This window comes from Phocoena phocoena, chromosome 7, assembly GCF_963924675.1.
Source record: "Phocoena phocoena chromosome 7, mPhoPho1.1, whole genome shotgun sequence".
In the NCBI taxonomy this organism is placed as follows: domain Eukaryota; kingdom Metazoa; phylum Chordata; class Mammalia; order Artiodactyla; family Phocoenidae; genus Phocoena; species Phocoena phocoena.
Window position 1 is genome coordinate 42,923,293 of NC_089225.1, and position 13,349 is coordinate 42,936,641.

General features: G+C 47.3%; 1 protein-coding gene across 1 annotated transcript in view; it reads left to right on the plus strand.

Moving 5' to 3' along the window:
* The window catches only part of TANC1 (tetratricopeptide repeat, ankyrin repeat and coiled-coil containing 1), a 216,777-nt gene that overhangs the window by 174,437 nt on the left and 28,991 nt on the right, over positions 1–13,349 (plus strand). Inside the window, exons 13-16 of the mRNA XM_065880140.1 lie at positions 78–186; positions 1,466–1,588; positions 10,522–10,758; positions 12,588–12,773. Of these exons, the coding sequence (XP_065736212.1) occupies positions 78–186; positions 1,466–1,588; positions 10,522–10,758; positions 12,588–12,773 (655 nt within the window). The remainder of the gene's footprint in view (positions 1–77; positions 187–1,465; positions 1,589–10,521; positions 10,759–12,587; positions 12,774–13,349) is intronic.

Consider the following 13,349-nt stretch of genomic DNA (forward strand, 5'->3'; position numbering starts at 1 on the left):
GGCGATGTTTGCCCCGAGGGCCTGCAGAGAGATGAACTCGGGTCTTTGGTTACCAACCTGTGTGTTTCTCGTCCTAGGAACGGGCATGCTCTCCTGGCATTCATGTTCTCGAGACAGGAGGGCAAGCTGAACCGCCAGCAGACCATGGAGCTCGGCCATCACATCCTGAAGGCACACATTTTCAAGGTGAGACCCACACCGCTGCAGGGAGTAGCCCTCCATGAGCCTCACTCCCAGCACAGCCTCCTCCCTAAAAGTAATTGTTCTCGCTCAAGTGTGTATCTACCGCAATGATTAGATTTTACTTTTTCCCTCTCTAAATCTTTTCTTTTCACTTAAAACTTCCACTTCATTCATTCCCTTTGTTTCCTTGTTATTTAGTTGTTGAACCAGATTTCGTGAACTGTGTAGTTTCATACCCCCTGGATTTTCTAATTGTGTCCTTATTTCTTGTGGCCTACGTTAACGTGTTCCTCTTTCCTCTGGATTTTTTTTTATCATTTGGTGTTTATATCGAGCGGCTTAATCAGGTTCAGGTTTGATCCCCACCCCCTCTGCCCCACCGGGTGTCACAGTTACTTTATACAGGTAAACCTTGTTTTAGTGCACTTTGCTTTATTGTGCTTTGCAATTTTTTTTTTTTTTAACAAATTGAAGGTCTGTGGCACCCCTGCGTTGAGCTAGACTTTCGGAACCATTTTTCCAACAGCATTTGCTTACTTCATGTCTCTGTGTCACATTTTGGAAATTCTTGCAATATTTCACACTTTTTCATTATCACTTGTGGTGGTGATATGTGATCAGTGATCTTTGATGTTACTACGATGACTTACCGAAGTCTCAGATGACGGTTAGCGTTTTTTAGCAATAAAGTATTTTTAAATTAAGGTATGCACATTGTTTTGGACGATGCTATTGCACACTGAATAGACTACGGTATCGTGTGAACATAACTTGCATGTGCACCAGGAAACCAAAGAAATTGCATGACTCGGTTTATTGCTGTGGTCTGGAACCAGACCCACAGTATCTTCGAGGTCTGCCTGTTAGCATTAAAATGCTCTGGAAGTCTGTATAAGGTTTCTAGTGTCAGGATGCGTAGCATGTGTGCTTGGTGTGATGCCATGGGCCACGATTGGTCTCTTCCTTCATTAGGGCTTCCAGATGGCGATATTCTAACATTTATTCTTCCTTTAATTGATTGGAGAACCTCTGTAAAGAGAAACTTTCTCCTCATCTGCCCCCCCCCCCGCCCCCGTTTCCCCAGGCGTACAGTCGATGTAGGCTAGTTCCTCAACCCTTGGCTTCAGGGCGGGAAGGCTCACAGGTTCAGGCCTTTTCTGTGTGCACAGCTTTTGCCCCGCGTTCAGCGGGGACCTGCGCCCTCCCGGGCACACCCGCTTTCAGACTCACACTGCAGGTGGGAAAGGAGACCTTGAAGCTGATTTGTCGCTCTTGCTTCCAGGGCCTCAGTAAGAAGACTGGAATCTCTTCAAGCCATCTGCAAGCCCTGTGGATTGGGTACAGCACCGAGGGGCTGTCTGCCGCCCTGGCCTCCCTCAGGAATCTCTACACTCCCAATGTGAAGGTAAGTGACCCTCTGCTGGGAGGGCCAGAGCCCCCTGCCCCCCTGACCACTGTTGCTCCAACAGTCCTGCTCTCCCCAGCACTGGCTGGTGGCCAGAGAAGGCTGGGAAGCTACTACTAAAGATGCTGTTTCCCGACGGAAGGCACACAGACCCGAACGCTCTATTGCCGGTCCTCCTCAACAAGTTTAGCTTTCACTGGGGCAGGAAGAGGTGGGTGGTCAGGGGCTGCTGTGTGAGCACGAGGTGACTGTTTCAGAGTGGATGAGATAAGGGAAGCAATTCACAAAGGAAACCAAAGGTCAGAGGAAACCCTGGTCAGATATCCAGGGAAAATGGACTTTTAGGACGTCCTGGCTTCAAATCTGGGCTATCTCTTTATGGTTCGTAGGAAATTAAGCACTGATGAGTAACACAAAGTGGTGGGCACACAGAGGGAAACTCTTACTAAAGGTTTTGTGCACGTGTGTATTGATGACCACGGAAAGCGTAGCAGGGTCTGCCCGCTGCTGAACCAAGAGCTTCCTCACTCTTGGTCAGTGGCTGTCATGGCACAACGTTCTGCTGAGCTTTTTAGGATAGATTTTCCCCCTCGTTTAGTGCAGTCTAAGAGTCTGCAGCACACAGAGGCCGAGTATCTGTTCAGGCAACAAAGAGGAGTTAACCCCCACAGAACGCGGAAATTACTGTCTCATATCACTTTACCACCATCTTTCCCAGAGCAAAGTAAGATGAGATCGTAAGTGTCTTCACATTTTAGATTTCTCACCTGTTTGACACACCTGCTAGACTCCAGGCCTTTCAGCCCCAGGCCCTGACGTGTCCGGCTGCCTTCAAAAGCTCTGACATCGTTTCCCAAGGAGTCATGTTCTCCCCTTCAGTCACCTCCATGAGAACAGTCATACCTGTTCTCTCCTTAGTAGCACAAAGGTGCCGTGACATGGTCGCAGTGTGGTCAAGGGAAGCCCTGGAAGTTTCCAGGAATCTGTCTTCTACTTCTCACTTTGGTTCATCAAATCCACCTGGGAAGGGGGCCACGTGCCCCAGAGATGGTGCCGTGGAGGACACTTGGGGGCCACTCCCGGGGGACTTCTGTGCCTCTCCTCCCCTGCTGTCAGTACGTCCCACCCTCAGCACCTACACCTTGGGTGTGTGTCTGGGGATCAGGGCCTTACAGAGCATTTCCTGTGTCTGGTGATGTGAACTCTCCTCCCTCTTCTCCCTTCCTTGCCTTCCTGGTGTATAGTGGTCCCTCGGATCAGTTCCAGGACCTCCCACAGATACCAAAATCCAAGGATGCTCAAGTCCCATATATAAAATGGTGCAGTATTTGAATATAACCTGCGCACATCCTCCCGTATACTTTATTCTTTTTGGCCACGCCTTGCGACATGTGGGATCTTAGTTACTAGACCAGAGATCGAACCCGTGCCCCCTGCGGTGGAAGCGCAGAGTGTTAACCACTGGACTGCTGGGAAAGTCCCATTTTTTCCCCCCCTCCAGTATACTTTAAATCATCTCTAGAGTACTTATAATACCTAACACAATGTAAAGGCTATGTAAATAGTTGCTGGCACACAGAAAATTCAAGTTTCGCTTTTTGGAGCTTTGTGGAAATTTTTGTTTTTGAATATTTTCAGTCTGCTGTTGGTTGAGTCCACAGATGCAGAACCTATTGATACAGAGGGCAGGCTGTATTTATTTTCTTCCGCTTTTTTTTTTTTCAACTGAAATATAATTGACAGATAACATTACATCTCAGATGTACAACCTAGCGATGTGTTATTTCTTTGGATTGTGAAATGACTACCACAAAAGGTCTAGTTAACAGCTATCACCACATATGGTTATAAATTTTTTCTTGCGATGAAAACTTAAGATCTGCTCTCTTAGCAACTTTGAAATATATAATAGTGTTATTAACTGTAGTCCCTGTGGTGGACATTACATCTCCGCCTGCTGGTGTATAGAAGGGAGGAGCCTGGGTGTCAGGAAGGACCTAGCGGTGCTCTGACCCTGGGGCAGCTCACCCACAGCCCTGCTGCCCAGTGAAGAGCTTGGGTGTTGGTTAGAGAAAGGCCACCACCCCCTGGTGGGTTCGGACAAGGTCTTTTGCAAATAGAAAAGTGCAGGTGGGCTCAGCACTGTTGGGGTTCCAGGCTTGATGGGCAGAGGCCACATTGGATTTCAGCCTGGCTCACCCCTGGGTGGGGTGCCTGGGAGTAGAGCAGCCCCAGGGAGCCGCTCCTGAGAACCTTGTGCTCAGCCCTGCTCCTTTGGACATTTCTACTCACTCTGCAGACCGCTAGGCTTGAGGGCTTGTGTCCCGACTGAAGCTACGTGCAAGTTTCATGGGGTGAGGACAGGGAAGCCGCTTTTATAGTTAGGGAGCACGAGCTCTAAGCTGTTGCTCGGGGTCAAAGTGAGCGCTTCCTTTTTAGATAGCGTAACTCTGCAAAAGGTGGAGAACACGCCGAGCGTAGACTTCACGTGATGAAGGAATTGTGTTTAGAATTTTTGTTTTTTTGCTTTACTTTTTTTTTTTTTTTTTTGTGTGTGTGTGTGTGTGGTACGCGGGCCTCTCACTGTTGTGGCCTCTCCCGTTGCGGAGCACAGGCTCCGGACGCGCAGGCTCAGCGGCCATGGCTCACGGGCCCAGCTGCTCCGCGGCATGTGGGATCCTCCCGGACCGGGGCACGAACCCGTGTCCCCTGCATCGGCAGGCGGACTCTCAACCACTGCACCACCAGGGAAGCCCTGTTTTACTTTTTATAGAAATTGGCATTGAGTTTACTGTAATAACACTGTTTCATCTTTCACTTCAGTTAAAATTATATCTTTTGGCTTCTCCATAATTAATAAAATTCTGTAATGATGGCAAGGAAGAAAGAAAGAAAAATTAAAATGGCAGAATCTGTTGTCACCATTTGAATGAATTATGGGCCCAAAAGTTATTTTAATGTGGATGAAAAGTAAATGGGAAACATCATACTCTGTTGAATACGAGTTTTTAAGGCAGTAAATTAAAAGGTACAGTGTAATAATGTAATGAGCTTGACCCTCCTGGGATTATAAACTTTCCTCTTTAACATATTTGCAATTTTAAGAGTTATTCATCTTTACTTTGTTTTATAGAACTCCAGTGTCACCTACCTCTACGCTATCCCCCAAATTGTATAACTTGGTTACCGAATTTTAAGGCATTCATTATCCTGTTTCTTTTATCTTTCAAGAAAAAGAAAAGCGGTGGGGGGGGTGGTTCACAGACTCATGAACAAATTACGGTAATTTAAAATTATGCATGCAATTAAGGAGTTTTTTTTTAGAGAGTATTAAATGTCATTACAGGAAGGGATGTCATTTTGAGCAATAATTGCAGTTTGCTACTTTGGTCAATTATAGCGACTTGCTCCCGAATGATTACTTGGTAGATGAATTTTAATTTTGGTGGCATGCCTGTGATTTCTAACAATGTGATCTCCCATTGCCCGGCCAGGCTTATGCCAGCCCGGGCCCTGGCTGGCCCACTGGGGAGCTTGCCGCCAGTGCCTTCAGGCTCCCGTCCAGCTGGTTGTTTTGCTCACGTAGTCGCATGGGACCGGCTGCCAGCCACAGGCTCCCGAAGAGAATTAAGGTTGTGATTCTTCTCTCAGCTGGAGCTGGGGCTGGGGCCGCGGGGGAGGAGACAGGAGCTAGGCATGGACTTTGGCCCAACTTCCCTGGCTCAGAGGATCCAGTCATATTCTGCATAACTACTAGGCAGTGCACATTTACACCGGTTGTATTGATGAGAACCTCCAACATACTTAATGAGAAAACTGAGCTTCCCACTTTACGACCTTGCTGGACAGTGCCTCTTCTGTTCCTCAGGATCACGTCATTTTTGCCTACCCCCCGGCCCCTTTTTTATTTTCTTGTATTCATCAGATCCAGAAGTATATAGGTAATATTGCCATTTCCAGGTGTTATCCAGGGAGAGCTTCGTGGTGGTGATGACCAGACGATTTCCATGTGATTGGGAGAAAATGTACAGGAAGAACCATTTAAAACCCCTTCCTCGAAGGCAGAGTAATCTTAGCCAGAGCTGCTGCTTCGGCTGCTGGACTGCTCTGTGATACTAATTAGCATTGTGCCCAGGGCTAATTTGTGGCTTATCTGTTCTGAGCCTCAGTTTTCTCACGTGTAAAATGAAAGTAACAAAAGAACCTGCATCACAGAGTGATGGGAAACCTCACTGAGATGTTAAAGCTCTTGGGAGAATACTTGGCATTTATTATATGGTCAAGTGAGAACTGAGATTCTACTGGAAGCACCTGAGAACTTGTGAGTGTGCAGGTGGGTGGTGGTGAAGGGGAGCTGCCCATCATGAGGCATTAATGGGTCCACATCTGCCCTCAAATAAGCATGAGGTCTCCCTGCTGCTCTGTGCTGGTGAGCAGCCCAGGCGGGCCAGACCCTCCGGGTCGCCAGGTTCCTGGGGCAGAGCGCCCTCCTGTGCCTTCCAGGGGTCAGGGACTAGGGCCCTTGTCTCTTCTAAAGATTCAGTCGAAGGTGATTGTAACAATAGCAAGTAGGGGCTTCCCTGGTGGCGCAGTGGTTGAGAGTCCGCCTGCCGATGCAGGCGACACGGGTTCGTGCCCCGGTCCGGGAAGATCCCACATGCCGCGGAACGGCTGGGCCAGTGAGCCATGGCCGCTGAGCCTGCACATCTGGAGCCTGTGCTCCGCAACGGGAGAGGCCACAACAGTGAGAGGCCTGTGTACCGCAAAAAAAAAAAAAAAAAAAAAAAAACAATAGCAAGTAATATTTATTTAGCACTTACAGGATGCTGAGGGCTGTGCTAAGTGCTTTGTGTGTATGGCACGTTCATTTTTAATCTTCACAACAACCCGAGGAGGTGAAACTGTTTTTATCTCCACCTTTCAGGTGAGGAAACTGAGGGTGAGGGCAGTGACAGGGTGACGCAAATCCCACAGCGGGAAGGGTGCCTGCCGCCGAGCAAGCCCGTGCTCCTTCCACAGGTGCGCTCTGCACCTGACATGTTTACAGCCATGGCTGCCAGCTGGAACCACTCGGGAGCCCCGGGCCCTAGCCAAGTCAGAATCTCCAAGGGTGGGGCTGGAGAAACTTGCAAGCTCCCAGGTGATTTCATTGTGCAGCAAGGTTAAGAAATATGGGTTCGGGGTAGATCCACAGACTGATTGGGGGGTAAGTGGTAAAAATACCCGCAACGTTGCACCCACCAAGGAAATGTCTTTCCGAAGAAGCAGATAGAGAACTGATAACAAATACCTTCAGGAAAGCTCTGCCCCTAAGCACATACCCTCCATAAGACTTTTCTTATAAAGTATTCAGGAAGACAGCACTGAAACAACACCTGCCAACATTCTTAGGAAAGAGAAACTGTCCAGTAGAAACATGGGGTGGTGTACTGTCATTTTCTTAGGAGGCACTTGAATCGCGGAGAGGTTGAGTAATTTTCTGAAAATCACATAGCAAGTTAGTTAAGGGGCTGATTGGGAACTCAGACTATTTAATTCATCTTTTTCTCTTAGGCTCATGAATCTGAAGAGGGAATGGGATTGGTGGGAGAGGGGGAGAGAGAGGGTAACTGGCTGTCAAAGTCACCCTGGGAATTTACAAACAATTCCTGCCTGTCCTTTGGTGACCAGAGTCCGATGTGCCCCTCAGTGATGTTACGTGTGCTTTGAAAAAGCTGCTAGGGTTCTTCTGTAACCCCTCTTGCCTAAGAACTGATTTCATAGGCCTTGATAAAATCCCCAACTGTGTCAGCAGCGCTGTCTTATTCCTGCTCTACTGTTGGCGGTTTTACTTAAAGGAAAATAATTTTCTCAAAAACCCTTACTTTGGTTGAGCACTTACACTTTTAAAATGCTTTCAAATCCTGTTTGAGTCTGTGCTGTTTTTAAGAGCAAACCTACATAGGGTGGTAGAGCAAGCTTGGCAGGGATGAGTTTGCCCGAGGTTGAGCGTCGCATGTCACTCTTGGGACAGGGACAGCTCTCCTGATTTCTCCTCCCTGTTTTTTCTGCCCCTCCATCCTCACGTGCTGGTTTGTTGCAGGAGGCTGGGTTGGTGCTGACCCAGATGGGGTTGAAAGATGGTCCCCCTGATTGGGTGAATGACGAGGCAGGTGTTGGTCACTTGGGTACAAGCTGTCCTTCCTTCCTTTTTTTTTTTAACTGAAGTATAGTTGATTTACAATGTTGTGTTAGTTTCAGGTGTACAGCATAAGTGATTCAATTTTATATATATATATGATATATATATAAATAATTTTTAGTTATATATATATAAATAATATTTATATTCAGTTTTATATATATAAATAATTTTTTAGATTCTTCTCCCTTTTAGGTTATTACAAAATACTGTGTTGTTCCCTGTGCTATACAGTAGGACCTTGTTGATTATTTTATATATGGTAGTATATATGTGTTAATCCGAAACTCCTAATTTATCCCTCCCCCCAACTTGAAGCAGTCCTTCCTTAAATGTAAGTGATGATCCTAATGGCAGGAAGGAACTGACTTGTGGGCCATCCTCACCCATAAAGGGGCTTTGTTTACCTCTCTTCTCTGTGAACTTCTGTGTCTTAGAACCAGTATCTTGTGCCATGGGCTGAGCCGGGAAATGGAGTGTGCAGAGTAGATGGCCATGCACGGGGTCAGCCTCTGTGTGTGTGTGTGTTGGGGGGGCGTGTGCATGGGGAGGGCTGGGGGCATTCTGTATCGGATGGGAGGACTTCTCCCTGGTGTCCTGGCATTGAAGCAGGGACCCATAGGAAGTGACCCTTTGTCATCTGTAGCTATGGAAAGGGTATTTATTCCTGGCAGAGGGAACTATACGAGAAAGAGGGAAAGACCAGGAGGCCAGGGCATGCTTGCCATTGTTGTAGGACAAGCATTAGACCCAGCATGGTCGCGGTGTGGGGAAGTGAGGGTAAGGGTGCTGGGGGACGAGGTCACAGAAGGAGCTGAAGGGCTGGGTCACCCGGGGTTCAAGCTTCAGTGGCAACCCAGACCGCTTCAGGTTTTACACTTTGGGTTCTAACCTGTCTGTATGCTGTCTCGCTCTTCTGAGGTGTGATGTCACCACCAGAATAATAATTTCTATCACTTTTTAAGTATTCTGTCAGCTACTCTTGTGGACACCATATCATTGAAATACCTTGAATTCTGTGTGTTTTGTCATCTTTCTGTATCTTTTAATGATCCCATGTGTCTCCGGTCAAATAAGAGACTCAGTCTGTGTGGTTTTCACACCTAATGGGCAGCCCGGAAGTGGCCAGGGTCTGTTGGGAGTGATTGATGTCGATCCGGGACCATTGAAGGGAACTGTTAGAAGAAACGCAGTGGGCATCTTAATAGATGTTTAAAGGAGTGTCATTTTTCCAATGACCTGGAGATTTGAAGAAGATATTAGTATAGCTGAAATTTGCCTAAGGTATTCTGTGATTTTATTTTAAAACCTACAGATAACAAACTTCCCTTGATATCTGGGTCCAAGGAGTTAAGTGGGTGGTGGATGTAGTAATTAGTAGAAAAAGCCGGTGATTGTAAGTCTTGTGCTGCTGACAGCCCCAAGCTTGTGAACATTTTCACGTGTTCTGCTTTTTCTTGAAGGTACAATTCCTTGTACAGAAAAGAGAGTATTTGCTTTCACTTTTGGCTTTATTATCTCACTGTTAATTATTTAATCCTGTGATGATTATTTCATTGCCCCCCAAAATGAATTTTCTGTTTTTATTTGGATCAAACAGCGGTTTTCAAAGTGTGGGCCCCAGGGACTTTGCTGGTGGCGCAGTGGTTAGGAATCCGCCTGCCAACGCAGGGGACACGGGTTTGAGCCCTGGTCTGGGAAGATCCCACATGCCGTGGAGCAACTAAGCCCATGAGCCACAACTACTGAGCCTGTGCTCCGCAACAAGAGAAACTACCGCAATGAGAAACACGCGCACCGCAACGAAGAGTAGCCCCTGCTCGCCCGCAACTAGAGAAAGCCCCTTCCCAGCAATGACGACCCAATGCAGCCAAAAATAAATAAATTAAAAAAAAAAAAAAGTGTGGTCCCCAGACCAACAGCATCAGTATCACCTGGGGGGAATTCATTAAAAAGGCACATTCCCAGGCCATACCCCAGGCCTACTGAATACAGAGGTCTGATTCCAGAGAATGTGCATTTCTAGATTTTTAACTGTGATTAAAAAAACATAAAATAAAACGTACCATCTTAACTATTTTTAAGGACAGAATTCAGTAGTGTTAAATATTTTCACATTATTGTACAGTAGGTCTCCAGAATAAAACTAAATCTCCATACCTATTAAACAATTCTCATTTCCCCCTTTTCCCAGCCCCTGGCAGCCACCGTTTTACTTTCTGTCTCTATGAATTTGACTACTTTATGTCCCTCGTGTAAGTGGAATCGTATAGTATTTGTCTCTTTGTGGCTGGCTTAGTTCACTTACCCTCATGTTCTCAAGGTTCATCTATGCTGTGGCATGTAACAGGATTTCCTTCCTTTTAAAGGCTGAGTGATTTTCCACTGTATGTATTTACATATCACATTTTTCCATTCATCTGTTGACCTTTTAGTTCACCTGCATCTCTTGGCTATTGTGAACAGTGCTTCCGTACACAGCAGTGCAGATACCAAGATCCTGATTTCATTTCCGTTGGATATGTACCCAGAGCGGGATTGCTGGATCTTAAGAAACCTCCACATTGTTTTCTGTGGCAGCTGTGCCATTTTACATTCCCACCGGCAAGAATGTCCGTTTTCAGTGCAGGTCATACTATGCACACTCAAGTTTGAGAACCACTGGATCAAGAATACCACCCTTCTCCACAGATGTTGTTGTGACTGACATCTACGTGAGAAATTAATCTTGTTGGGGGACATTCTCCAACAGGTGAGCCGTCTCCTAATTTTGGGAGGGGCCAACGTGAACTACAGGACTGAAGTGTTAAATAACGCCCCGATCCTGTGCGTCCAGTCTCACCTCGGCCACGAGGAGGTGGTCACTCTGCTCCTGGAATTTGGCGCCTGCCTGGACGGCACGTCAGAGAACGGCATGACTGCCCTCTGCTACGCGGCCGCTGCCGGCCACACGAAGCTGGTGTGTCTGCTGGCCAAGAAGGGGGCAAGGGTAAGCAGCAGCCTTCTCCAGCGGGGGAGGCAGGGGCGAAGGTGGGAGGGGTCTTCCATTGCTTGTAGAATTCTCATTTTCTGGGCCAAGCTCCCTTTGGTCTCTGCTTTGTCAAGTTGCAGTGAACAGAAATCACCGCATAAACAGAAAAGGTGGAGCTACAGGCTCCAGACAGTGTGTGATGTAGCCTGATGTGGGTGTGTGTGTCACCTCCGAGAAAGAGACGGGCCATGTGTTTTGTTCGAAGCTCTTACTCTGCTTAATCCTGCCCAAGGGGAGGCTCCCGACCACCAGCGGCCTGAGTAAGGCCATCCTTTCAAAAGCCTGCAAGTGTGACCCTGGAACTTGTCACAGAATTTAACACAGCACTGGATTGGTTGAAAACATATAAATGTTTGATTTTTTTTCTCCTTTCTTCTTATTCCGTTTCATGTCTTTTTTTTTTTTTTTTTAAAAACCAATAAAATGAGTTCTGTGGGTCTTGGAAGGCATGTGCTTAAGCATATGGTTGCAGGAACACTAGAAGGCCCCAGATTCTCATTTCTCCAACTGCCAGCTGGGACGTTGGGCAAATTGTTGAGCCTGTGTGCCTCAGGCTTCTCATCCGTAAAATGGGCATAACAACAGGACCTACCCCAGGGCTGTTGTGTGAGCATAAGTAAATCAGTATGTTAACAATACAGAGTAACTATATTGTTAAGGGGTTACTCGAGGACTATCAATGTTAAGAGGTTAAATGAGAACAATGCCAAGTTCACAGTAAACTCTGTTTAGGTTTATTATAAGCACTTCATTGGGGAAGGGAGAAGGTACTTTTGAACAACAGTAGAAGTAAATCACTGATGTTTGTCTTTCTTCTTTATAGTTAGGATCTTTAAAGTTCAACGACAAGATATTAGGCTTATAGTAACTATGGGAGTCTTTTTGGTTTTTTCTCTCGAAAATAAAGCATTTGGGACAGGTCATCCTTAGCTCATGGAAGAAGGGAAATGTTGCTGGTAAGCCTTCCCAGTGGGTTCATTACTGCTCATCACCACACCTCCATTTCCACTTCCAAATCGTGGCTGGGCTTTATCCGGAGGCTAGCTGAAAGCTCTGTAGGAGGGGATGGGTTGTGTAGTGGCTCTTGCAAAAGCCTCTGGGTTGAGGTGTAGGGCATCCTCAGAGTATGCAAGCAAGGCTGGACCCTGAATCCTCTTCCAGGCTAATATTTCCAGGTTTAGACAGGGAATGCTGTGTTGTCTGCTGCCTCTTGCACCATTAGGGGGTATGCAGCACTTGGGTACTCCCCATTTGTGGCTAGCTGGCCTTCTTGGCTTTGCCACCACACTTAGCATGCTGACATGTCCTGGGTCACCTGCCTTCCCCAGTAAAATGCCGCTTGGGGTCCCTTCCTGCTCTTCTTTGTTCAGAGCTGGGTTTTCCAGATCCCTTCCTTTCGCTGGCTTTCCTGTCTCAGTAAGCAAAGAACTGCTCTACTCCCCAAGTCATAGCTTGTCACAGCAGATTTCGAATACTCTGCCCAAGTTACCAAGGTTGGGAAGTATAGGTTTTGGTCTGTCCTCCTACCTGCTTCCCAGAGAACTTGGAGCTCTGAGTCATTTGCGAGGAGGATGTCTTGTGATCACTAGTTGTACAGAGGGAACTCAAGGCCTGGAATAGTGCATTAATTACACCATAGTAATTCAGACGGAGACTCTCCAGAGAGACATACTGGGACATTATCCCCTCACACCTGCAGTGGGATGGGGTTTGTGCAGAGCATGTGTGGGGCACTGTGACAAAGTGATGCTAAACCGTGACCTTCCCCTGTTCCTCCCCCCGCCCAGGTGGACCACTTGGATAAGAAAGGCCAGTGCGCGCTGGTCCACAGCGCACTGAGGGGCCACGGCGACATTCTCCGCTACCTGCTGACCTGTGAGTGGTCCGTGGGCCCACCCCAGCCAGGCGTGCTGAGGAAGAGCCAGGCCCTGCAGCAGGCACTGACAGCGGCCGCCAGCATGGGCCACAGCTCGGTGAGTGGGGCCGCCAGGGCCCTTCCTGGGAAACTGGGAGCCCCGTGTAGCCCAGTGGGTCTGGTGTTTTGCATCCACCTTCTTCTGAGTTGCTAGCTTGTGATGCACCAAAGGAATGAAAGAAAATGAGGGTTTCACCACGTGTAAAAATCTTCTATTGTTATCAAGCCTGTCCTGTGAGTGAAAACGCAGGGGAGTGCCCACAGTCTCAGGTGCTGGCCCGGTAGGGGCTGGCTGCTCCCACGTGGAGCCCCTCCACGGTGTGCATTCTCTGCTCTTCCTTGTTTCTTCCCCTCTTCCTTCCTTGTTCCATTTTTACCCTCTAGCTCTGCTGTCTACCTTTTTCCCCTTTGATTCATTCTTTTGTCCTTGTGATCTTTTAACAATAATCACATGGAATCCTAATTATAAACCTGTTCTTGAGTATTTGAAGGATTTTTAAAAATAGAACTTCAGTGCTCCGGTAGCATGAAAGGGTGCTTATCATTCGTGGTTCCTGCACTGAAGGAAAACCTCATGCCGTAGTTACATAGAGCACTTCATTTCTGGTAGGTGTCAGTATTCCTCGATTTGAAG